Source organism: Gorilla gorilla, chromosome 1, assembly GCF_029281585.2.
Source record: "Gorilla gorilla gorilla isolate KB3781 chromosome 1, NHGRI_mGorGor1-v2.1_pri, whole genome shotgun sequence".
In the NCBI taxonomy this organism is placed as follows: Eukaryota; Metazoa; Chordata; class Mammalia; order Primates; family Hominidae; genus Gorilla; species Gorilla gorilla.
In genome coordinates this window covers 95,384,059-95,409,739 of record NC_073224.2, presented here as the reverse complement: position 1 = coordinate 95,409,739, position 25,681 = coordinate 95,384,059, and the positions used below count along the sequence as shown (strand labels likewise).

At 42.3% G+C, this 25,681-nt stretch overlaps 1 protein-coding gene and 1 pseudogene across 1 annotated transcript; both read right to left on the bottom strand.

Moving 5' to 3' along the window:
* Positions 1 to 1,050: 1,050 nt before the first annotated feature.
* Positions 1,051 to 4,213, bottom strand: CFAP126 (cilia and flagella associated protein 126). The gene is made up of 5 exons (XM_004027771.5): positions 4,168 to 4,213; positions 2,759 to 2,821; positions 2,518 to 2,598; positions 1,844 to 2,020; positions 1,051 to 1,468 (listed from the first exon to the last, which is right to left on the bottom strand). Exons 1-5 carry the CDS (start codon positions 4,192 to 4,194, stop codon positions 1,283 to 1,285), a joined length of 534 nt encoding a protein of 177 aa, XP_004027820.1. The 5' UTR covers positions 4,195 to 4,213; the 3' UTR covers positions 1,051 to 1,282.
* A 10,818-nt stretch (positions 4,214 to 15,031) lies between these two features.
* Positions 15,032 to 15,685, bottom strand: LOC101142442 (ribonucleoside-diphosphate reductase subunit M2-like; annotated as a pseudogene).
* Positions 15,686 to 25,681: the final 9,996 nt, after the last annotated feature.

The window sequence follows — 25,681 nt, the reverse complement described above, 5'->3', positions numbered from 1 at the left end:
TGCTTTTAAAATCCATATAGGCCAGGCTTTAGCAGGCATGCTGTTTTGATAGTTTTTGGGAACTCTGGAATAAGAGACTTATCTCGTCTGTCACTTCGAGTTGTTGGCCAGCCAGTTAAAGCTGTGGGTCGAAGAGGGGAAATGTTAACTGGCTGGTGTCAATTGGATAGGAAGACCTTAGTTAAGATGGGGACCCGCTGTTTTAACAGTCTTCATTCAGGGTCCCAAATAGTATTTGGCTTTAAGTAATGATTGCTTTTCCCTTTTTACTAGAGGGGCCCTGGGAAGTCCTTGTACCTTTCCTCCATTTTAAACCAGTTGTTCTCTACTTTGTCCTTGGAATGAGGGACAAGTGATCATGACAGAACACTTTGTCATTGGGACTGGGAAAGGTTTGGCAAGGGCATTAAATTTAACAGCCAGTGCCAGGAAAATATAAAATGGGGTCAATGATAAACAGCTGTTAGAGGCTGGAAAATGGTAGGGCAGTTGAATTTTTTGGTGGTTTCGTACCATTTGGGTGATTGAAGCATGGTAGTGGGTGGGTGGGGGGTGTGACAGAGCATCATGTTTGTTATTCTGCCTTAAATTTCTACTTACTGTCTTTTTCTTCTCTGTCTTCCAATCACTTTAATATCTTCAATTTTCAAACTGTATTTGTACTTGGGCTTAGATAGAAAGTCTTACACAAGCATAGTATCTTCTACTTTGGTTTTCCCTACCTTTTCTTCCCCACCTTCTCCAAACACACATATACATACTCTACTCAATTCTATTTCTGATTTTGTAGTTGTTAGTTGTGCATGCTCAGGATAAAAAAATGAGTGGGTAGGGTTGAGGGACTGGTTCTTTGAGGTTCTGCCCTTTTTCCATGATTCAGACCAACTTTCTCTTGGTCATTTCTGGAGTATAACTGACTCAATTCTTGTAAAAATGTGTTCCACCCAAACCACTGTATGTTCTTTTCCCTACTTTATTTTCTCCTACCTTCCTTCTCCTAATTGTGTTACAAGAGGCAGCCATAGCAAGAATGGAAAATCCAGATCAGTAAAAGATTCAACAAAAAAAAGTTTATTTTCCAAATTTGCTTTTACTCCCACCCCAAAATTTCCCTGTTTCACAGTTCTGACTGGGGGCTCTTGTTTATTTCACTCAGTCGCTATACGGGTTTTTCAGTGTGTGGCCACTTGGTCCATATGAAGTTCCAGGTTTGTATTTCTGGACCTCAGCTAGATTAGGCCCTGCCCAGAGTTCTAGCATACGTGGACTTCCAGGTGGGCTCTTAGGATTTGGCTGGGCTTTGGGGACCTGGAGTATGACCTGCAGAGGGGTGTGAGCTTTGGTGTTCATCTGGGGAATTGAGGTTGGCAGCTGGGGAGCTTGGAATTATGGTTGGACTTCGTGCTTGTTGTACAGTCTTTGTGATAGACTTCTTTCTGAGTTTCTTCTGACTGTCTGGATCATGGGGCTGTCAGTGATAAGAGTGGGAAAGATAGTCATGTCTCTGGTCAGGCCCAGATCATTCCTAATACACCTCAGGATTCTAACTCCCTTTCTCCCCATACCATGGGCAGTAGATCAAGTTTCAAATAAGAAAAGTTAAATTTGATTTCTCTAACCACCCTCCCCCACCTTGAGATTAGATCATTTTCTACTGTTGGGGGTATGATGTCCTTAGCCCATCCCTTCAGGCCTCAGAAGGTGATTAAGGACTAGTCAAGATAAGACAAATTGGTTAGAGGTCCCCCATGCTGGGATAGTGGTGGCATAACAATAGACATTTTTTGAGGTTGAAAAGAAATTGAGACAACAGGGTTTTGGGTTAGATGGGAAGAATAGATACCTTGCCTAAGATTTCAGGACACAGCCCATTGGAGGCCTTGAGTAAATCAGGATTTTTCTGTATCCATTTGGTGAGGGAGGCAGCACCAGCGGTTGTACGGGAGGTCAGGGTCACCCGAGCAGGGGGTATCTTCAGAGGCATTTGCCAGGTGCCCATGAAGGAACCCCAAGGATTTGCCTAAAAATGAAAAGGGATTCCTCAGTAGGGCTCCTCACTCCCAGTAACTGACTTAGACCTCTGTTTGTATTATTTCCTCTTTACCTTTAGGAATGCATGGTTATGAAACAAGACTGAAAGCATAATCTTCCCACCCTTCCTTATCCCCCTCCCTCATTTAGGCTTTGCAGGCCTAATTTTTTCATCCCCTTTACTCTGCCAACTTAAATTCCGCATCCTTAGGCCGAGTGTGGCAAAGGAGTACCCACTGCACAAATGTCATCACCTGAAGGCTTTCATTTATACAGATCATTGATCAATTTAAGAACTTCTGAAGGGTGCTAAACACAACTCTATCCTGCTGGGTAAGCTGGCTGGAAGTTCAGGGGCTCTCACATTACAACATGAATTAGATTAAACTTTAATTTTCCCGATAATGGCTGTGAGAGACTGCACATCTCCCAGTTCTGTGCCTTAATTATTTGCCTTTCTTGATAGGAGTGAAGATAGTATCTCACCTTGGAACGGGGCACAGAAGGCAGTAGATGACCACGATCGTTGGCAATAATTTGAGTGTAGCCTTCATGAGAAGAGATGCTCTGGGGTACAAGTGGGAGAGATAAAGGTTTGTGAGGGGAAAAAGGGAAGTATTTGGGGAGCTTGGTCAGAGAAGGATATGGGAGTTTAGAGAATGCTAAAAGGAGTTAATTGACAGGGAGAGCATGAGGCTATCTTGTAGGTGCACTGAACATGGAATACCTCTTTTGTTGGCTTAGTGGGAGACCAGTTCTGCAGATACTTGGATGAGAAAGCCTTTTCATACTGTGGAGAGAAAGATAAGTAGCCCTATGAGACTTCAAGGCCCCAAACCCAGGAAATGAAGACTAGGCACAATTCTTTAGATTTGAAGACCAAAGGCCTGACCAACCATGTAGGCTTTAAGTCACTATGACAAGGGTGTAATTTGTTTGGTCTAGATGTGTGCTGTCCAGCATGGAGCCGGGAGCCACATGGAGCTGTTGAGCACCTGAAATATGACTAGTTCAAATTGAGGTGCTTTATAAATATGAAATATGCTGAATTTTGAAGTTTTTTTCTTTTCTTTTTTTTTTTTTTTTTGAGATAGGATCTTGGTCTGCCATCTAGGTTGGAGTCAGTGGCATGATCCTAGCTCACTGCAGCCTTGGACACCTGGGTTCAAGCGATCCTCCTCCCTCAGACTCACAGGTAGCTGAGACTACAGGTGCATGCCACCATGTCCAGCTAATTTTTAAATTTACTTGTAGAGACGAGGTCTCACCATATTGCCCAGGGTGGTCTCTAACTCCTGGCCTCAAACGATCCTTGTGCCTCAGCCTCCCAAAGTGTTGGGATTACAGACGTAAGCTACAACACCCAGCAGGTTTTGGAGATTTAGTACAAAAAAAGAACGTAAAATGTCTGATTATAATTTTTTAAATACTGATTAAATGTTGAAATAATATTTGGATTTATTGGGTTAAATTCAATATATTTAAATTTTATGTTTTAATTTTTTCATCTAGCTACTAGAAAATTTAAAATTACATTTGTGGCTCACACTCTTTTTGTTGGGCAGCACTGGTCTAGATCAGGAGTTGGTAAACTATGGCCTATGGGCCATATCCATATTGCTGCCTGTTTGGGGATGGCCTGAGAGTAAGGGTGATTTTTATAGATGAACATTTACAATTGATTCAGTCAAATGGAACACTAACTTTGAATCCCAGGTAAGTGAAATGTTTTCTCAACCCCCAAAATTCCATTATTTTCATTAGTAGTACAAAAAATTGTACTCAGTTATATTTTGAATTTGTCAAAAATGTTATGGAAAAATGTTTTTCTTTAATTATGCAAGTAGCTACAGAATATTTTTGACTTTGCCACTTGGCCTGCAAAGCCTAAAATTTTTACACTCTGCCCTTTTACAGAAAAAAAATTGCCAACTTCTGGTTTACACCCTACAAATTTAACCCAGAGATACCTTTGGATCACCCCTGGGCTCTCTCTATCCCTGAGGAGGTAAAATATTATCTCACTCCACTCTCAGCTATCTGTTCAAAGATCAGAATCCTATGAGAGGGGACAGTCCAAAGATAGAATCTGAAAAACAAAAGTAAACGTTAAAGAAATGGAGAATGGGAACTTACCTGGTTGGCACTGTAGTTAGTGGCCATGATCTTGCGCTGTTTACACTCGTTGCTTGGCAACTGCAGAAGGCCGACCTCCTGGGACTACCAATGAGCAGAGGCTGCCTTTCTCTTCTGCTTATTATTATTCACTTCCTTGGCTCACACTGCCCCCATTTGTTTTCTCTGGAACTTAGATTCATTTTTATTTTAGAGATGGGAAAGACTGAGTAAATGTGAGAAAATTAGCTGAATAGCCACTACTTTTTTTCTGGCATAACCTACCCCTGCTTAAGAACTTCCACGGGCCTTTGATTGGGGTTTTTAACCGCTTTAACAAACCATATAACCCTGAGAGCTATGCTTTTTGGACAACATGGTGTAATGTACCACAGGCTGTAGAGCCAGATACTGGGGTTTGAATCCTTATTCAACATGGGAACATAGGAGCTATATGACATTAAACAACTGTCTTGTCTTCACTAAATTTCTATCAACTCATTTGTATTGTGGAGATAATAGAGCTTGCTTTTACAGGGTGAGATAAAATGAATAAAGTGTCTAGACAATATCATAGCATAGCAGGTATTCAATCCTGGTGAGATCCTGTTTATAAGGCCCACTACTTTGTTTTATCAGGCAGAATAACAAAGGAACAATATTTAAAAAGCAACTAGCTCAAATCTGTCCCCAGAAGGAAAAACATATCTTGTCCTTGGTCCTTAAAAAATTTCCTCTGTCACTGTCTAGAATCACAGCACCTAAGAACACAGGCGTTTAGTGTTGACTGGAATAAAATGGAATCGGGTGCTGGTGCAGGGAGATTGAGCAGGGATGAAGAGAGAAAGTCACAGAGTGGAAAGGATCAGGTTTGGAGAGTTCAGTGGGGGGGGGGGGGGGGGGGGTGCAAGGACATAAGCCTAATATTTGTGGGGCAAGGAAACCCCTCTGAAACTCATAAAATGGTATTGTAATACCCATCTACGAGGTGGTTAGGAGAATTAATAAGTAAGTAGAACTGTGCTTTGTGAATTGTAAAGTGAATTTATATATAAGGTGTCAAGATGAAAGGGAAAAACTAAGAAATAAGTTGCCCAAAGATATCATTAGGACCAGGAGACCATTATAAAGTATATCCAGGCCGGGCGCGGTGGCTGACGCCTGTAATCCCAGCACTTTGGGTGGCCGAAGCAGGCGGATCACAAGGTCAGGAGTTCGAGACCAGCCTGGCCAACATGGAGAAACCCTGTCTCTACTAAAAATACAAAAAATTAGCCAGGCATGGTGGCGCATGCCTCTAATCCCAGCTACTCGGGAGGCTGAGGCAGGAGAATTACTTGAACCCGGGAGGCGGAGGTTGCAATGAGCAGAGATCGTGCCACTGCACTTCAGCCTGGGCAACAGCGTGAGACTCCGTCTCAAAAAATAAAAAATAAATAAAGTATACCCATCAGTCCCTTCTCTTTTCCTTCTTCCCCCAAAATCCTCATCTTAACCAACACACCAAGTATAAGAGCACTCCTATGCTTCTGCAGATGGAGGGAAGAACAGCTCTTGTGTTATAGGCTCTGGAGTTAATACCTGGATAATGTGAGATCTGGAAAGACAACTCATGTGCTTAGTCCCTGTGGTTCTTATCACTCTCTAGAGAAGAGTTCTTTAAGGACCAAGGACTATCTTTGCTCTAGGATATCCATTTTGGCCCTTTAATCTGCAATGATAGGCTAGCATTATTTCTCTTAGAATTTGTCTTCAGTTGGTATGCCTCCCTCTGCCTTTCTGATAGGGACGTAATGATAAATGATGACTGCACTCATTTATAAAAGTTAACTAGTTTTTGTTCAATTGAAAAAGTAATGTACAAGGAAAAAATTTCATGTTTACAGGATGTTCAGTGAAAAGCAAATCTCCATTTGATTTCAACTCTCTGTCTTGCTCCTCAGGGCAACTGCTGTTACTCATTTCTTGTGTCTCTTTCCAGAAATCTTCTCTGCATACAAACACTAATGAGAGAGCTGTCCACATTGCTTTTTGATTTGCTTTTTGACTATCTTGGGGATTATGTTTTTATCATAATATTCCATTTTGGGATGCACCATAGTTTGTTCAGACCCATATGGATGACCATTTAGTTTATTTATAGTCTTTTGCTAATAAGGACATTGCTGTAATGAAAAATCCCTATGTATCTTTATGAACATGTATGTATGTATTTTTATGTACATATGTGATCTGTAGGATAAATGTTTTAAAGTACATTGCAAAGTCAAAAGGGTTTGTGCATTTAAAATAAGTAGATAGGCCGGGTGCGGTGGCTCACGTCTGTAATCCCAGCACTTTGGGAGGCTGAGGCGGGCGATCACGAGGTCAGGAGATCGAGACCATCCTGGCTAACATGGTGAAACTCCGTCTCTACTAAAAATACAAAACATTAGCTGGCGTGTGGCGGGCGCCTGTAGTCCCAGCTACTCAGGAGGCTGAGGCAGGAGAATGGCGTGAACCCAGGAGGCGGAGCTTGCAGTGAGCCAAGATCGCGCCACTGCACTCCAGCCTGGGAGACAGAGCAAGACTCCGTCTCAAAAATAAATAAATAAATAAAATAGAATAAGTAGATAATGTCAAATTACCACTGAAAGACATTGTGCCAGTTTGTACTTCTACCAGTGGTGTATGATGGCGTATGAGTGCCTAGTTCTCTGCTTTCTTTTCAACATCATCGTTTTTTCTGTTTTTTTTTCAGTCTAAACTAATTTTAATTGAACTAATAGAATTGAACTAATAGAACTAATTGATTGAACTAGTAGAACTAATGTTAACTGAGCAGTTACTATATACATGCCAGGCACAGTTTTAATTGCTTTATTACATTTTCTCATTTAGTTCTCAACCCAACCAAGGAAACTGGAGAATACACAGTGAGGAGTAGAGCCAGGATTTAATCCCAAGTACTCTGACTCTAGAGCCAGCAGTTTTAACCATTATATTATATTGCTTGTTAAGCTGTAGGTTGAACATGGTATATAATTTTATTTTTTGTTTTTCTTTTGAGACGGTCTCCCTGTCGCCTAAGCTCTGGAGTGCAGTGGTTCCATCAATATCCTGAGCTCAAGCAATCCTCCCACCTTAGCCTCCCAAGTAGTTGGGAGTATAGGCATGAGCTACCATGCCCAGCTAATTTAAAAAAACGAATTTTTTTTAAGAGATAGGGTCTTAACTATGTTGTTCCTCTTGTCTTGAATTCATGGCCTCAAGCGATTCTTCGACCTCTGGAAGTGTTGAGATTACAGGCACGAACCACCACACCCACCCAACATGGTATATCATTGTTTTAAATTTGCATTTCTTTAATTAGGGTGTTTTTATATGTGTATAAACTGTTTTTATTTTAATTTTTTTTCCCTGAAAATGGCCTTTAATGTATTTTGCCACTTACTATTGGGCTGTTGACTTTTTTTTTTGAAACCAGTCCTCCCTCTGTCACCCAGGCTGGAGTGCAGTGGCATCATCTTGGTTCACTGTAACTTCTGCCTCTCAGGTCCAAACAATCCTCCCACCTCAGCCTCCCGAATAACTGGAACTACAGGGATGCACAACCACACCCAGCTGATTTTTTAATTTTTTTTGTAGAGATGGGATTTTGCCATGTTGCCCAGGCTGGTTTTGAACTCCTGGGCTCAAGCCATCTGCCCACCTCAGCTTCCCAAAAAGCTGGGATTACAGGCTTGAGCCACTGCACCCAGCCTGTTGATCATGTTCATTAATCTGTTTGAACTCCATATATTAAGGAAATTAGTCCTTTGTCAAATATGTTGCAAATATTCCCTCCAGTTTGTCACTTATTTTCATTTTGTTGGTGGTTTTTCTGTTTTGTTTTTGTTTTTCTGTGGGGTTTTTTTTTTTTTTTTTTTGCCATGGACATGTTTTTAGTACTTATGTAGTAGTCAGATGTATTACTCATTTTTTCTGTGCTCTGGATCTTATGCTTTGAATGGCTTTTTGTGAATTCCAATATTTTAAAAATAATTTACCCCTAGCTTCAGTTCTTACATTTAAATTTTTGTTCCTTCTGGAATTTTAGTGAATGTGGACAAGGTTATGCTTCAGTTGCCTTAACTAGTTGCCTTGGCATCATTAATAAGTTTTCTTTTCCTCTACTGATTTGAAATGCCATTTTTAATGTATTCCCTAACATACTTGGGTCTGTTTCTGGATCCTCTAACCCATTGTTCTAGAGAGAAAGGTGATCGTTTTAGATTATTTGTCTCTCTGTAATCTAAAATCCAAGGTACACGCTGGGCACAGTGGCTCACACGTGTAATCCTAGCACTTTCGGAGGCTGAGGCAGGCGGAACAGTTGAGGACAGAAGTTCGAGACCAGCCTGACCAACATGGCGAAACCCTGTTTCTACTAAAAATACAAAAATTAGCTGGGCATGGTGACACGCGCCTGTAGTCCCAGCTACTCGGGAGGCTGAGGCAAGAGAATCGCTTGAACCCGGGAGGTGGAGGTTGCAGTGAGCCGAGATTGCGCCACTGCACTCCATCCCCCGGGCGACAGAGTGAGACTCCATCTCAAAAAAAAGAAAAAAAAAAAAAAAAAGGCCAGGCGCGGTGACTCACGCCTGTAATCCCAGTACTTTGAGAGGCCGAGACGGGAGGATCACGAAATCAAGAGATGGAGACCATCCTGGCCAACATGGTGAAACCCCGTCTCTACTAAAAATACAAAAATTAGCTGGGCGTAGTGGTGCGCGCCTGTAGTCCCAGCTACTCCAGAGGCTGAGGCAGAAGAATCGCTTGAACCCGGGAGGCGGAGGTTGCAGTGAGCCGAGATTGCGCCACTCAGCCTGGCAACAGAGTGAGACTCCGTCTCAAAAAAAAAAAAAAATCCAAGGTGCAGTCCTGGCTTGATCCTATGTGAATTCTAATATTTAAGATTTCAGGCCAGCCGCGGTGGCTCAGGCCTGTAATCCCAGCCCTTTGGGAGGCCCAGGGGGGTGGATCACAAGGTCAGGAAATCGAGAGCATGCTGGCTAACACGGTGAAACTCCGTCTCTACTAAAAATACAAAAAATTAGCCGGGCGTGGTGGGGGGTGCCTGTAGTCTCAGCTACTCGGGAGGCTGAGGCAGGAGAATGGCGTGAACCCGGGAGGTGGAGCTGGCAGTGAGCCGAGATCGTGCCACTGCACTCCAGCCTGGGCGACAGAGCGAGACTCCGTCTCAAAAAAAAAAAAAGATTTCACTAGGAAATTGTAATATCAGTAGTAACAGGCAATTTTAAGCTTCTAATAAAAGTGTATTGAATTTTAGCCTTTCTTCAGATGAACTGGTTGACTTCAGGTACAGCAGATGGTCTTTTACTGGGACCAGATTTACTTCTTCTAAAGTTGGAAGGGCTCTTTAAAGGCCCCATCCTTTACGTATGCCTTAAGATACTTTTTTCCATTCACTTAAATTCTTTGATGACTGAAACTAAACCATTAGGAAATCTTTTATTTGGACTGAGGTTATCTGCTATTGAAGTACAAGTTTAACCTGTACTCTATAGGCGATGTGTACATTGGACCTACGTGAAGGCAACCACCAGCATAAGTACTAGAGTCACATTGCCTGGATTAAATTCTGGCTCTGCCTAAATGTGTGGCCTTACACAAGTTAATCTTTCTGGGTCTCAGTACCCTTATATGTAAAATGGAGATAATCTTAATTTTGAGCATTAAATATATGTAACATGCTAATAGGGTGCCAGATGCATAATGAATGCTCAATTATTTTAGCATTATTATTGATTTAAGACTGCCAAGTAAGAAGTACTCATTCAGGTTACCTTAAACAAAAAAGGGGAAGTGGGGAAATTATAATTAATAGGAGTATTTAACAGATTCCAAAGGTGGGAAGTATAGTTTGGGCTTCAAAGGATACTAGAATCTCGAAGATAGAACATGATCAGAAAGATTTTCTGTTTCTTCTTTATCATCTCTGTTTCTCACTGCCTTTATTCTTTTCTTTTTTCTTTTTTTTTTTTTGAGATGGAGTTTCGCTCTTGTTGCCCAGGCTGGAGTGCAATGTGTGATCTCGGCTCACCGCAACCTCCGCCTCCCGGGTTCAAGCGAGCGATTCTCCTACCTCAGCCTCCCGAATAGCTGAGATTTTAGGCATGCACCACCACACCCGGCTAATTTTGTATTTTTAGTGGAGACAGGGTTTCTCCATGTTGGTCAGGCTGGTCTCGAATGCCTGACCTCAGTTGATCCGCCCACCTCAGCCTCCCAAAGTGCTGGGATTACAGGCGTGAGCCACCGCGCCCGGCCTCCCATGGCAATTTTTAAAACCAGAAAAAATTATTAGTAACCCCTTCATAGTAAAAATGGGGCATTTATCTCATCTATTACACAGTGTAACCACCTGAATCACTGTCTCTAGTTATACCATCAGCTCTCTACTAAGGTTTCTTCTAAGTAGCTCCAAGGTGCCCTGCATGTCACCTCACTGGGTCAGGTGTTGATGGGTCTTGGATAGGAGACCTGGCTTTTGCCCCATTTCCTGGGCTAACAGGATTTCATCCAACCAAGCTACTGGCCAAATTTTGAACTATTCAAACACCCTGGCTTTTGTAGATTTCCTTATAGGAAATGAAGGCGTAGTTCTGACCCCTGAAGAGATGCATGGCTACAAATGTAAAATCTATAGTTTCAAAACTTCTCTATAGAGTTAAAATAGCTGATCCAGTTTTCTTTCCTGAGACTAAGGCTCCCTCTCTCGGAGACTGCTGTTACATCTCTCCTTTCCACTGACAATACCACAAAAGAATAATATTCTTGATAAGATCCCCTTCCTGAGGAGCCAAAGAACAAGCTTTGTATACTCCCCACATACTGCCTATGGGGTAGCCCTCTCTGCAGCATTCGTAGAGCTATTTAACACTATTTCTTTTTCTTTTCTTTCTTTCCTTTTTTTTTTTTTTTTTTGAGACAGAATCTTGCTCTGTTGCCCAGGCTGGAGTGCAGTGGCACCATCTCAGCTCACTGCAACCTCCGCCTCCCAGGTTCAAGTGATCCTCCTGCTTCAGCCCCACTCCATAGCTGGGATTATAGGCACACACCAGCATGCCCTGCTAATTTTAGTATTTTTAGTAGAGACAGGGTTTCGCCATGTTGGCCAGGCTGGTCTGGAACTCCTGACGTCAGGTGATCCACCTGCCTTGGCCTCCCAAAGTCGTTGGATTACAGGCGTGAGCCACTGTGCCTGGCTTATAACACTATTTCTTAAAACAAAACAAAAAGACCAAAGAACAAGCTTTAAACAACCAAAATGACTGAAAAGACATCAGTATCTCTCACTAGTGGTGTGAATTAAATTTGTTTACTTGCATAACTAAGAATAAATGATGGTTATAATGGCACCAGTATAGGATATCTTGGCTATGTGCTTTAACAATATACAGGTTGACCATGAAGTCTGGAAATAGATACTATTATTTTATCATGTATTTAAATATATTAATAAACCATCAATATGTATTCATTAACTTTTCCACATTTCTTGGCAATCTTGTAAATATAGTACAACTATCAGTAAAGAGAGATTAGGGGGCTGGGCACGGTGGCTCACGCCTGTAATCCCAGCTCTTTGGGAGGCTGAGGCAGCGGATCACTTGAGGTCAGGAGTTCAAGACCAGCCTGGGCAGCATGGTGAAACCCCGTCTCTACTAAAAATACAAAAATTAGCCAGCTGTGGTGGCACATGCCTGTAGTCCCAGCTACTCGGGAGGCTGAGGCAGGAGAATTACTTGAATCCGGGAGGCGGAGGTTGCAGTCAGCCGAGATCGTGCCGCTTTAGTCCAGCCTGGGCGACAGAGCGAGACTCCGTATCAAAAAGAAAGAAAGAAAGGGTTTAAATAAAGAAAGAGAGAAAGAATGGGTTTACCTACCTATTAAAAGAAAATAGTTTTCACATTGACAAAGCAAAGTCCAACACTGTGCTATATAAAAGAGCTACATCTAAGAAGAGTTTCAGGAAGCCTAAATAAATGACTAAGAGATGTACCAGAATTTATTCCTAAATATAAGCAGGGGTTGCAGTTGTAATTATCCATCAAAGTAGAATTCTGACTAAAAAGCATGACTTTTAATGAGAAAAGAGAAAGAAATTTTAGCCACAATTTTTATAAAGATAATGACATTTTATACAAGGAGAAATAGAAGCACACTATAATAGGAGGACTAACAAATCCCTCAGATCTAGAAAGGTCAAGTGAACAATAAGTTAGGATACAGAAGACCTAAACAACATAATAAATATATTTAAGTAGAGTTAATAATATTAAACTCTGAACCTTAATAATAGAGAATAAACTTTTTTAAAAAATGCGTAAAGGGCTGGGCGTGGTGGCTCATGCCTGTAATTCCAGCACTTTGGGAGGCGGAAGCGGGTGGATCATGAGGTCAGGAGTTTGAGACCAGCCTGGCCAACATGGTGAAGCCCCATCTCTACTAAAAATACACAAAATTAGCTGAAGATGGTGGTGGGCGCCTGTAATCCCAGCTGCTCGGGAGGCTGAGGCAGAATTGCTTGAACCCAGGAGGAGAGGTTGCAGTGAGCCGAAATCGTGCCACTGGACTCCAGCTTGGGTGACAGAGTGAGACTCCATATCAAAAAAAAAAAAAAAAGAAAAAAAAATGCATAAAGCATTCACAAAAATGTGGCACATTCACATCCTAAGCTACAAAGAAAATCTCAGTATATCCAAAGTGAAGAAACAATAATTCAAATAGTATTCTCTGACCAAAATGTAATACAATTAGACAAATCAAACAATAAAACAAAAAGGCCTCTTCCAAAGGGAATTTTATTTGCACACACTCACACTCACTCTCCCATACATTTCCCCAAAGGGAAATTTCAGAACGTGTTAAACCACTCCTGGGTCAAGGGGGAAATGCAAAATAAATTGCAGGGGTTTGTTTTTGTTTTTGTGACAATGCAAGGCAAAGCCTTTATTCATTTTAATGTTGCACAAGTGTAAGGACCATATAATCTGGGTTTATTTAGGTAACAATAAAAGATAGAAAATCTCATATTACAGAAATTTTAAAATTGACTATATAATAAATGATTAGGAAAACTAAAAATAGAACAGGACAATGTTCAAATAGATAATAAAATTAACAAATGGGGCCAAAAGATCAACACATATCCTGCATCATCTTTCATGTAGTGTCTCAGCTTTCTTTTTCCCAAACATAAAGGCAGATTAATTCAAACTAGCCCTATTAAGAATATTAGTTTGCCAGGTGCGGTGGCTCAAGCCTGTACTCAGCCTAAAAAATATTTTCTAATTTCAAAGACATGTAGGCTGGGCGTGGTGACTCATACATATAATCCCAGCACTTTGGAAGGCCAAGGGGGGCGGGTCACCTGAGGTCAGGAGTTCGAGATCAGTCTGGCCAACATGGTGAAACCCCGTCTCTACTAAAAATACAAAAATTAGCCCACCACCACGGTGGGCCCTGTAATCCCAGTTACTCGGAAGGCTGAGGCAGGAGAATGGCTTGAGCCCGGGACGTAGAGGTTGCAGTGAGCCAAGATCTCACAACTGCACTCCAGCCTGGGCAACAGAGCGAGACTCTATTTAAAAAAAAAAGGCCATATAGTAAATGTAAATGAATTAACTATTAACTCACACAACCTACTTAAACAAGACTAGAATAAACAACTTTTAGGAACCAACTCCAGTTGATTTCACCACCTAACAGGAGCAAGATCTTAGGTGGGTCATTTTGTTTAAGGATGACTTGAAATTTTACAATGCCACTTTAGTCCCCACATATAAAAGCTCTTCAATAATTTTTTCTTATCAACTAGAAGTTGGGGAAAATATAGTGAGAAATAAAATGATATGGCTTCTCACACATATGAAGGCCCAGATCATGCCTAAATTTCTAATCTGTCTTTGCCGTGAGAGATTCCTTAATCCACAACACTCTACTCAGATAGGACAGAGAATCCCAGGACACTCCCCAGGCCACAGGATAAAAAACACTACCTGTCTTCTATCTGGCACCAACAGACTAATATCTAGCTATATACAGGATTGACTTTAAAGTTGATTAAGGAATATTTTAATTCATTCAAGAAAATAAAATTTAGAAATTATATGCTTAGTCTACACAAGTTTAACTTACTTTAGTTACTTAGTGAATTTTGAATTGGCTCCAATTAGTGGTCAGCAGAATACTTTGGTGTAGAAACCAAATAAATCAAGCTATTATTACCTTGATAGTACAAACAATGTTTGTAAAGTGCCAGTTTTATATTTAAGTAAACAAAATCTGCTTTGAAGTAGGGAGGCTGCATCTTTCAACTGCCTGTGCTAGTTAAGTGAATGTTTAATCCTGCTGGACCAAGCTCACTAGAGAGTCACCCCTCACTTTAAAGCCAAGACTGCTGCTGTCACTGCTATGGTAAGTCACAGCCAGCCAGCCTGCTGGCAAAAGGTGATACCACCAGCATTATAAATAAACAGGCCTGGTCGTGAGGTAGCTACACAGTTTTAAAGATGCTGTTAATGGCCGGGCGCGGTGGCTCACGCCTGTAATCCCAGCACTTTGGGGGGCTGAGGTGGGTGGATCACCTGAGGTCAGGAGTTTGAGACCAGCCTGACCAACATAGAGAAACCCAGTCTCTACTAAAAATACAAAAACTAGCTGGGTGTGGTGGCGCATTCTTGTAATCCCAGCTCCTCGGGAGGCTGAGGCAGGAGAATCGCTTGAACTCGGGAGGCGGAGGTTGCAGTCAGCGGAGATCGCGCCATTGCACTCCAGCCTGGGCAACAAGAGCGAAAGTCCGTCTCAAAAAAAAAAAAAAAAAAAAAAAAAAGAAAAAGAAGAAGATATCTTCCACTGCAGCAAAGGCTACAACACATTCACCATAGGTAGCCTCTTTGTCCCCAGTACAACTCAAGGCGCAATTTGCCTTCTTGACACAAGGTGTTTCAATGGTGTTGAAGAGAAATTCCCTTTCTTTGGAATCTTTTATGTAAGTGTCAATAAGGAGACTATACATTTCAGAATGTGTGTTTTCCATGGCAATTTGGAAGTCATAGAAACAGCGGGCTTCTGTAATCTGAACTTCTTGGCTAAATCGCTCCACCAAGTTTTCATTTACTATGCCATCACTTGCTGCAAAGAAAGCCAGAACACGGGATATAAAATCACTCTCTTCGGTCTCCTCGGTATAAGGAAGCCTCCGCCTTCTTATACATCTGCCAAATATCATGGTACTCGATGGGGAAGATGATAAAGTGGCGGGGTCTTCTCTCAGCAGTGGTTCATCCTCCACGCCAGGAGCAGCTATTTTAGTTTTCGGCTCCGCGGGTTCCTGGAAGATCCTCCTCGCGGCCTTGCTGGCCAGGACGCGAGTTCCGCTCAGGGTAGAGGGCGTGTTCTCCTTGTTGGCCAGACTGAGAACCTTCAGCAGCAAGAGCTGCTGTTGCTGCGGGTCAGCGATGGAAGTGACCCGGACGCGGACCGAGAGCATGGTGGTGGCGCGGGAGAAGTTTTTGAAAATAGCAATGAAAACCCCCAGAATTTATGGGAAACAGCAAAAACAGCTATGAGGGAAAGGTTTATAGCATTAAATACCTATATAAGTAAAAATAAATAACAATCCAACTCAAAATATTATACACAAAACCCAGGGTAAACCGAATGACACAAAAATAAGAAATTAGTAAAAATAAAGGCAGAAGTTAATGGGTTTGAAAACAACAACAATAACAATAACAATGGTAGCATTATACTAATTAAAGAATCCAAAACTGTTTCTTTGTAAAAATAATTTTGATAATTTCCTAGCTAAACTAGGAAAGCACAAATCCATGAAACTGGAAATAAAGTGACACAAAAGAGGAAATTTGAAAAATATTCTTGTAAAAATATTTTAAAATCTACATTAAATGGATTTTTCTTAGAAAATCCAATTTAACAAAATTTGCCCCTATAGAGACAGCAAATTTAAACCGGCCAAGTAACATAAAATAATCATAGAAACTAGTTAAGGAATTCCCCTACAAAACAAAGCAGGCCCAGATCGTTTTACAGATGATTCTACCAAACTTTAAAAAACAAATCTTTAATTCTTAAAACTATTTTAGACTATGACAAAAAAGGGAAAACCCCCAAAATCATCTTGCAAAGTAAGTATAACATTGATTTCCAAACCTCAATTTTAGAATCGTGACAAAGACTGTAACAAAAAAAACCATTATAGATCAATTTCACTTTTGTATTAATATTGATACATATATATAAAACATTAGCAAAGTGAATCCAACAGCATGTTAAAAAATATTTATCATGACCAACTGGATAATATTCCAAAAATGCAAGAACATATAATATTAGGAAATCTATTAATATAATCCACCATATTAATTGACCTAAGGTGGAAAAAACGTTTGATTATCCCCATAGATGCAAATTGATAAATTTTACATAACAACAAAAAAAAGTAAAAAGACTAATGGGAAAAGAAATTTATAAATTACATTACAAAGGAGTAATGTATTTGATTCAGGAAAAACTTCTAAAAATAGGGAAGAAAAAGACTAATAGCTCTGTAAAAAACTGGGCTAGAAAATGGGGCCAGCCTGATCTGTCCTAAAAATTTATTTTAGGCTGGGTGTGGTGTTTCATGCCTGTAATTCCAGCACTTTGGGAGGCTGAGATGGGCGGATCACCTGAGATCAGGAGTTCGAGACCAGCCTGGCCAACATGGGAAACCCTGTCTCTACTAAAAATACAAAAAGTAGCTGGGCATGGTGGCATATACCTGTAATCCCAGCTACTTGGGAGGCTGAGGCAGGAGAATTGCTTGAGCCTGGGAGGTGGAGTTTGCAGTGAGCCAAGATCGTGTCATTGCACTGCAGCTTGGGCAACAAGACTGAAACACTGTCAAAAAAAAAAAAAAAAAAAGATGGAATAGTTTTGTCAGTACATGAAAATGTGAGGGGGCCAGGTGTGGTGGCTCACACCTGTAATCCCAGCACTTTGGGAGGCCGAGGCGGTCTGATCACGAGGTCAGGAGTTCAAGACCAGCCTGGCCAAGATGGTGAAACCCCGTCTCTACTAAAACTGCAAAAATTAGCCAGGTGCAGTGGCAGACGGCTGTAATCCCAGCTACGCGGGAGCCTGAGGCAGGAGAATCGCTTGAACGCAGGCGGCAGAGGTTGCAGTGAGCTGAGATCTCGCCACTGCCCTCCAGCCTGGGTGACAGAGTGAGACTCAGTCTCAAAAAAAAAAAAAAAAGAAAGTGTGAGGGACTCTTAGTGGTTGTCTAAGTTAGTTTGTATGTATACTCCTCAGTAAAAGAGGGTTGTTTTGTGTATGTGTGTGTGTGTTTTTGTTTTTTTGTTTGTTTTTTGAGACGGAGTCTCGCTCTGTTGCCAGGCTGGAGTGCAGTGGCTCCATCTTGGCTCACTGCAACCTCCATCTTCCGGGTTCAAGTGATTTTCCTGCCTCAGAGTCCCAAGCAGCTGGGACTATAGGTGCGCACCACCACGCCCAGCTAGTTTTTGTATTTTTAGTAGAGACGGGGTTTCACCAGGTAGGCCAGAATGGTCTCGATCTCTTAACCTCGTGATCTGCCCGCCTTGGCCTCCCAAAGTGCTGGGCCTGGCCAAGTGTGCTTTTTTGTTTGTTTTTCATTACAAAAAGAAGAAGGGGCCAGGCACGGTGGCTCACGCCTGTAATCCCAGCACTTTGGGAGGCCGAGGCGGATGGATCACCTGAAGTCAGGAGTTTGAGACCAGCCTGACCAACATGGAGAAACCTCATCTCTACTAAAAATACAAAAATTAGCTTGGGCATGGTGGCGCGCGCCTGTAATCCCAGCTACTCGTGAAGCTGAGGCAGGAGAATCACTTGAACCCGGAAGGCAGAAGTTGCAGTGAGCTGAGATCGAGCCACTGCACTCCAGACTGGGCGACAGAGCAAGACCATCTCAAAAAAAAAAGAAAAAGAAAAAGGAAGCTGAGCTACAGATTAAACAAACATTTCATAGAGAGGGAAATACCATGGCGGGCTGCGGTGCTTATACCTGTAATCCCAGCACTTCAGGAGGATCACTTGAGGTCAGAACTTCCAGACCAGCTGGGCAACATAAATGAGACCTCATCTCTACTAAAAATCAAGTGATTACCTTTAGGGAGAGAGAAGGAGTGATATGGAAGGTGTGGAGGTAGATGATAAACTTATTTAAATATGCCTTGTTTTATAGCATTTATTTTGAAACCCAAGTATTTTACATAGTTATAAAACAAAATTAAATTTTAAAAAATTCTGAAATAAATAAATAAATTCTCTTCATTTTTACAACAAAAAGATTTTTAAAGAAGAGATAGTTGGCTATAATACAAAAGCTATATAAACAAGTTAATACCTCTGCTTCCTCTCAACTTGGCACAGATCATAGTTTTCTTTCTTGAGATTAAGTCTCCCTCTAGTGGAGACTAGTTTTACAACTAATCCCCAACACCCAGCACCACAAAGGAAAATAGCCTTTGCCTATTTCCTCCTGCTGCTGTAAAATTGTATATTTTAGGTATCAGAGTCTTGAGAAGGAGGACGTGGTAGAAGATACTGAGCAATGGGATAGTAAAGAGCTGGGGACAGAGTTAAGTTTTATAAGGAATTAGGGATATGAAAAGCTCTAAGAGTCAAGATTTGGGTTATTCAACTCAGAATGGGCAAGGAACCTCAGCTTCATGATGGTAAAAAATTCCACCACCTCTGCCCAGAAAAAGGTGATTCACATCCTGATATCACTGTGTACTCAGGGAAATAGCTCCCCACAAGGCATTGCATTAGGGAGAAACTGGTGAGGAACAGCGATGAGCAGGACATGAAGAGTGATGGTCCTAAGCCAGATATGATGTCATGAGGGTGAACTCCAGGACCTCCTGTCCTTCAGGACGATCCCACAGTCTCACTAACCACTGAGGCCAGATGCAGAAAAGCTTTGCCTTCCCAGAGACTGATCAGGGGAAAAGGTACTGGCACAGCCTCTTCAGTTCCTGGCAGGGACGGGCAGAGACTAGCCCACATTGAAAGTGGCCCCTTGTGGGATTATGGGAGGATCCTTGTGTCCTGGGCTACCCTAGGTCTCATCTGATCTTGCACAGTGAAAGCTACCCATGGAAGAACTCCCTTAGCAGGGAAGCCGTTAGAGTGAAATCTTTCCTAACATTGACTCTGGTTTGTGGAAGTATATGCCATTTTTCTCCATTCTCTGTAGCACTGTGGTCTTACCCTCTGAAGAGAATGTTTGTTGGTTGCCACCTCAGCATGTATCTTCCACCCCCTTTACAATTTTTGATAAGAACACAAAAAGAAATGAAGACTAAAAATGGCCCAGTTTCCTAAGATTGTTTTCTGATCCTATAAAATCTAATTCCTTAATGCAGCTCTGTGGTCCTGCTCTTTTGCATACCTAGCTTGAGAATGCTGTCTAGGAAGGGACTCATTTGAAGAATTATTTCTGCCAATTCCCACATCTTTCTTTCTCTTGCCTTCACTTCCTCCTTTAAGAGGTGAATTTTCAGACACATTAAAATTCTGGAGGAAAAAAGTGGGCTAATTAGATGTGGTGACCCTTCCTGGATGCAAAATGTAGCATAATTCTCTAGGAATCCATCAACAAAGAAGATAGGCCATTGAGGAAGATATCTCTCTCCCCAAACATATTGGTTGCTAAAGGCCAGCCCCCAGACCATGATTCCTAAAGTAACAAAAGGTAATGTGAAAAATAATGGAATGTTATTTAGACTTGAAAAGGCAGGAAATTCTGACACATGCCAGAACATGGATGAAACTTGAGGACATTATGCTCAGTGAAATAAGCTAGTCATGAAAGGACAAATGCTGTATGATTCCACTGATATCAGGTGCTTTGAGTAGCCAAATCATAGAACAGAAATTAGAAGAGTGGCTGCCAGGAGCTGAGGGGAGGGGTGATTGGGAGTTGTTGCTTAATGAGTACAGAATTACAGTTTTGCAAAATGAAAAGAGTTCTGGAAATGGATAATGGTGATGGTTGCAAAACAATATGAATGTATTTAATACTACTGAGCTGTACACTCACAAATGATTAGGATGATAAATTTTATGTTATATAATGTTACCACAATAAAAAAAAATTGGGAAAAAAAGCAATATGACACTTACTGAGGACTGCCAAGGAGTAATGAAAGGAGATACCAGTGACTGATGCCAGGATGAGATCTTGTGTCTCTCTTTTTTTTTTTTTTTTTTTGAGACAGAGTTTTGCTCTGTTGCCCAGGCTGGAGTGCAGTGCCATGATCTCAGGTCACTGCAACCTCTGCCTCCTGGGTTCAAGCAATTCTCATGCCTCAACCTCCCGAGTTGCTGGGACTACAGGTGTGCACCACCACGCCCAGCTAATTTTTGTATTTTAGTAGAGATGGGGTTTCACCATGTTGGCCAGGCTGGTCTTGAACTCCTGACCTCAAGTGATCTGCCCGCCTCGACCTCCCAAACTACTCTCAATTTTACCCTCTCCCTTGTCTTTTGTCAGAAATCTTGCACAGAGTAATTTCCTAAAAAGTCTAGATCAAATTAAAAAACTAAAAAAGAAGCTGGACTACAGTCCATCTAGATCAGCGTTAGTAGTCGCATCATCATTATTAAAATGTAACCAAAAAGGTTTTAACTTATTTTTGCAACAACCAAATGTAAAATTAGAATAATAACAGCACATTTTGCATATGAAAAAATTGAAGCTTAGGAAAGTTAAGTAACTTCTCCAAGAACACACAGTAAGTTGTAGAACCAGTTACCAAACTCAGGTAGTCTGGCAAACCCCCACACCAGCCTGTTCCCAAAAGCCCAGACCCCGAAATCTGAAATCTCTAGCCTTCATCTAATTTGATTGGTTAAACAAATTGAATAAATTTATTTCCTATGGGAATGCTCAGATGTTTAGTTTCTTTTCTTTTTTTTTGAGACGGAGTTTTGCTCTTGTTACCCAGGCTGGAGTGCAGCCTTGTTACCCAGGCTGGAGTACTCGGCTCACCGCAACCTCCGCCTCCCAGGTTCAAGCGATTCTCCTGCCTCAGCCTCCCTAGTAGCTGGGATTACAGGCATGTGCCACCACACCCAGCTAATTTTGTATTTTTAGTAGAGACAGGGTTTCTCCATGTTGGTCAGGCTGGTCTCAAACTCCCGACCTCATGTGATCCACCCGCCTCGGCTTCCCAAAGTGCTGGGATTGCAGGCGTGAGCCACCGCGCCCGGCCTGTTTAATTTCCTAATGTTTACTGAGACTCTTCAAGAGTGGGAGAGGGATATAATATACAGCATTTCCTCAGTTTATTTAGCCACTGAATTTATTTTTTGTAAGCATCTCAAGGAACTTGAGCCCAAATTTTGCAAAACTGCACGTAATATGCAATGTTGCTTTTGTTTGCCTTTTCCAGCTACTGTAAGAGAATATTTAAATTATTTTATCTCACTTAGAAACATTTTTAAATTGAGATATTGAGAACTTGATTTGCCCAAGGTCATAATCAGTTAATATTGGAATCAGAATGAGAATCTAGGTCTGCCCACAATTTCAGGTGTCTTCTTTTAAAGTTATTTATTTTTAAACACTTTTTTTCTTTTTTGATACAGGATCTCACTCTGTCACCCAGGCTGGAGTGCAGTGGCAAGATGGAAGCTCATTATAGCCTCGACCTCCCCAGGCTCAGGTGATCCTCCAATCTCAGCCTCCCAAGCAGCTAGGCCCACAGGCTTGCACCACCATGCCCAGCTAATTTTTGTATTTTTTATAGAGACAGGGTTTCACCATGTTGCCCAGGCTTGTCTCGAACTCCTGGGCTCAAGTGATCTGCTTGACTTGGCCTCCCAAAGTGCTGGGATTACAGGCATGAGCCACCATTCCCAGCCTAAAGTTATTTTTTTAATTAGAGAAGGAATACTAGCAGATTTCATTCTAGCAAATCAAACAATACCAAGCAGTTACCTAGGTGAACTAAGTAAACCCCATAGCACTAAGTCTTGGTTATCTATTTCTGTATAACCACTTCGAAATTTAATGGCTGTGGCAGGTTGTATTTTTCTTTTCTTTCTTTTTTTTTTTTTTTAGAGGGAGTTTCCCTCTTGTTGCCCAGGCTGGAGTGCAGTGGTGCAATCTCGGCTCACTGCAACCTCCACCTCCTGGGTTCAAGCGATTCTCCTGCCTCAGCCTCCCAAGTAGCTGGGAGCCACGTTAGCTGCGCCACCACACCCAGCTAATTTTGTATTTTTAGTAGAGATGGGGTTTCTCCATGTTGGTCAGGCTGGTCTTGAACTCCCGACCTCAGGTGATCCGCCTGCCTCGGCCTCCCAAAGTGCTGGGATTACAGGCATGAGCCATGGCGCCCAGCCAGGTTGTACTTTTCAAGAGAGTTGTAACAAGATATTCCACACCACATGCTCTTCTTTAGTGTGACACTCCTCCCATTAAGAGGTGGAGTCTGTATTCCTTCCTCTTGAACTTGGGTGGGCCTGTAGGTAACGTGGAAGTGATGCAAGGTCAAAAAAGGTTATACATCTTCCACTTGATTGTCTTAGGAGTCACTCAGAATCCAGCCACCTTGGATATGAGGAAGCAGAGCAACCTCATGGAGAAACCACGTAGGTGTTCCTGCTGACAATCCTAGCCGAGATCCCAGTCAACAGCCAGCATAACCTCAGACATATGTTGAAGTAAATTAAAATGGAGACCAGGCCTGAAGAATCTCTGAGCAGACAAAACCAGTTAGGCCTCATAAGTGACCTCAACCTTGATTTACAAACACAAGGGAAACTTATGTTGAGCCATTTCTTGTAAATGCCTGTATTAAAGAAAAACAAAACTTAACCTCAACCAATTGGAAGTAGCCAAAAACTTATATAACTAGGGACTTTCCAAGAAGGTGAATGAATGAATAAGGCAACTGTAAAATTGCAATCAATCAAATTATTTATTTTGCTCCACATTTACCCCATAAATACTTGCCCCTGATGATTTGTCATGAGAAAATTAAACTTCTTTTGGTTTGGTATTTCCCAATTCATTAATTGCTTCCTATTCAAATGAACTCTATTTTTTTTTTTTTTTTTGAGATGGAGTCTCGCACTGTTACCCGGGCTGGAGTGCAGTGGTGCGATCTCGGCTCACTGCAACCTCTGCCTCTCCAGTTCACACATTTCTCCTGCCTCAGCCTCCCAAGTAGCTGGGATTACAGGCGCGTGCCACCACGCCCGGCTAATTTTTTGTATTTTTAGTAGAGACAGGGTTTCATTATGTTGGCCAGACTGGTCTCGAATCCTGACCTCGTGATCCACCCGCCTCGGCCTCCCAAAGTGCTGGGATTACAGGCATGAGCCACAGCACCCGGCTGGCCAAATGAGCTCTTAAAATTTTTTTTTGTGCCTTAGTTTACCTTTTACATATGTGAATGAGCAATTCCAAATGATTCCAGCCCCAAGCTTTTAAGTCATCTCAGGCTTCCAAGTCTTCTCAGCTGAAGTCTCAGTGATTCTGAAGCAGAGACAAGTCATCCCCACTATACCGTTTCCAAATTATTGACCCACAGAATCCATGACATAATAAACTGGTTGCTGTTTTGTACCAGTAAGTTTGGAGTGGTTTGTTACACACCAATAGGTAATTGGAACACTCCCTTATCTTCCCCGAGGTAGCATCTTGGTGAAGGTGGAGCAACCAATGACCTAGAGGTAGCAGAAAACGGAGGCAACCTCAGGTCCCTGTGGCTGGACTCTGGCACCCTAATGCTCTCCGATGTGTTGGGGTGGCCTTGTCCCTGGGTACCCTGTGCTGAGCAAGGTACAGCTTTCTTCTGCTGGGCCTTTTGGAGTATCATCCTAACATGAACTTCTCAAGTCCGTGGTCTCATACCATTCTATTTGCCTCTAGTTGCCAAGTCCCTGCCCAGTGGGCTTCCTTGTCTTATTCCCAGACTTCTATAAAAGACATTTATTCTTGTCTGTGTATCTTCCCTTAGAAGGAGATGGGAGTCAAATCTGTTCAAAATCCATTCCTCTCTCCATACCCCCAACTCCTGATAGGGCTGGGTGAAGTTCTCACCACCTACTCCTAAGGGTTTTTATTTATTTATATTTATATTTATATATTTTTTGAGACAGAGTCTCGCACCCAGGTTGGAGTACAGTGGTGTGATATCGGCTCACTGCCAGCTCTGCCTCCCCCTCCTGGGTTCATGCCATTCTCCTGGCTCAGCCTCCCGAATAGCTGGGACTACAGGCGAACGCCACCATGCCTAGCTAATTTTTAATATTTTTAGTAGATACGGGGTTTCACCGTGTTAGCCGAGATGGTCTCGATCTCCTGACCTCGTGATCCGCCCGCCTCGGCTTCCCAAAGTGCTGGGATTACAGGCGTGAGCCACGGTGCCCGGCCTCCTAAGGGTTTTAAAATCCATTCCTGGCTGGGCGCGGTGGCTCAGGCCTGTAATCCTAGCACTTTCAGAGGCCCAGGTGAGCGGATCATGAGGTCAGGAGTTCGAGACCAGCCTGACCAACATGGTGAAACCCGTCTCTACCAAAAATACAAAAGTTAGCCGGGTGTGGTGGCGTGCGCCTGTAATCCCAGCTACTCTGGAAGCTGAGGCAGGAGAATCTCTTGAACCCGGGAGGGGAGGCGGAGGTTGCAGTGAGCCGAGATAGCACCACTGCACTCCAGCCTGGGCGACAGAGCCAGACTCTGTCTCAAAAATAAAATACAAATAAATAAATAAAATCCTTTCCCTCAGGAGCAGGAGGCTCAGATTCCTTCCAGCACTGGCCTTGCCTTCGGGGTTTCACTGGAATATTTGGGGAGTGTTCTGCAAGGGGTGTAAAGGTGAGCAGCTGCATTTGTTCAAGGCAGCAGGAAGTACTGCTGGGACCCCAAACCCAGCCTCCTGCAGTTTCCTCACTGCCTCACCTTGTGGCCAGAAGAAGCTAGGCAATCCACCCCTTCCATGGTGGGGCTGGGGCTCATGTTCCTTTATTTGGTTCGAACCTCAGTTTACCTCTCCAAGGACTCCAAGATAAAAGCACATTCTTTGTAGGACTGGTTTCAAGTGATGCACCAGTGTAAAAAGGGATTTGCGGGCAATCAGTATAAATGATTTGGGTTTGGATCTAGCTCCGTCACTTAATATAAGGGGATCTTGGGCATGTCTCTACAATTTTATTTCTTCATCTGTAATATCTTGATAATGGTTACTTCATAAGATTATTAAAAGGATTAGATGACACTGTAAATTACTTAGCCTTACAGAAAGTAAATGTAAAGCAGGCCACGCACGGTGGCTCACGCCTTAATTCCAGCACTTTGGGAGGCCAAGGCGGGTGGATCACCTGAGGTCGGGAGTTCCAGACCAGCCTGACCAACACGGAGAAACCCCCATCTCTACTAAAAATACAAAATTAACTGGGCGTGGTGGCACATGCCTGAAATCCCAGC

Coding starts and splice junctions, on each gene's coding strand:
- CFAP126 (XM_004027771.5), bottom strand. CDS start 4,194: ATGGCCACTAACTACAGTGCCAACCAG. Junction 2,599..2,758: donor CCACTAAGCCAACAAAAGAG/GTATTCCATGTT, acceptor CTTGTACCCCAG/AGCATCTCTTCTCATGAAGG. Junction 1,469..1,843: donor GTCCTGAAATCTTAGGCAAG/GTATCTATTCTT, acceptor TATCACTGACAG/CCCCATGATCCAGACAGTCA.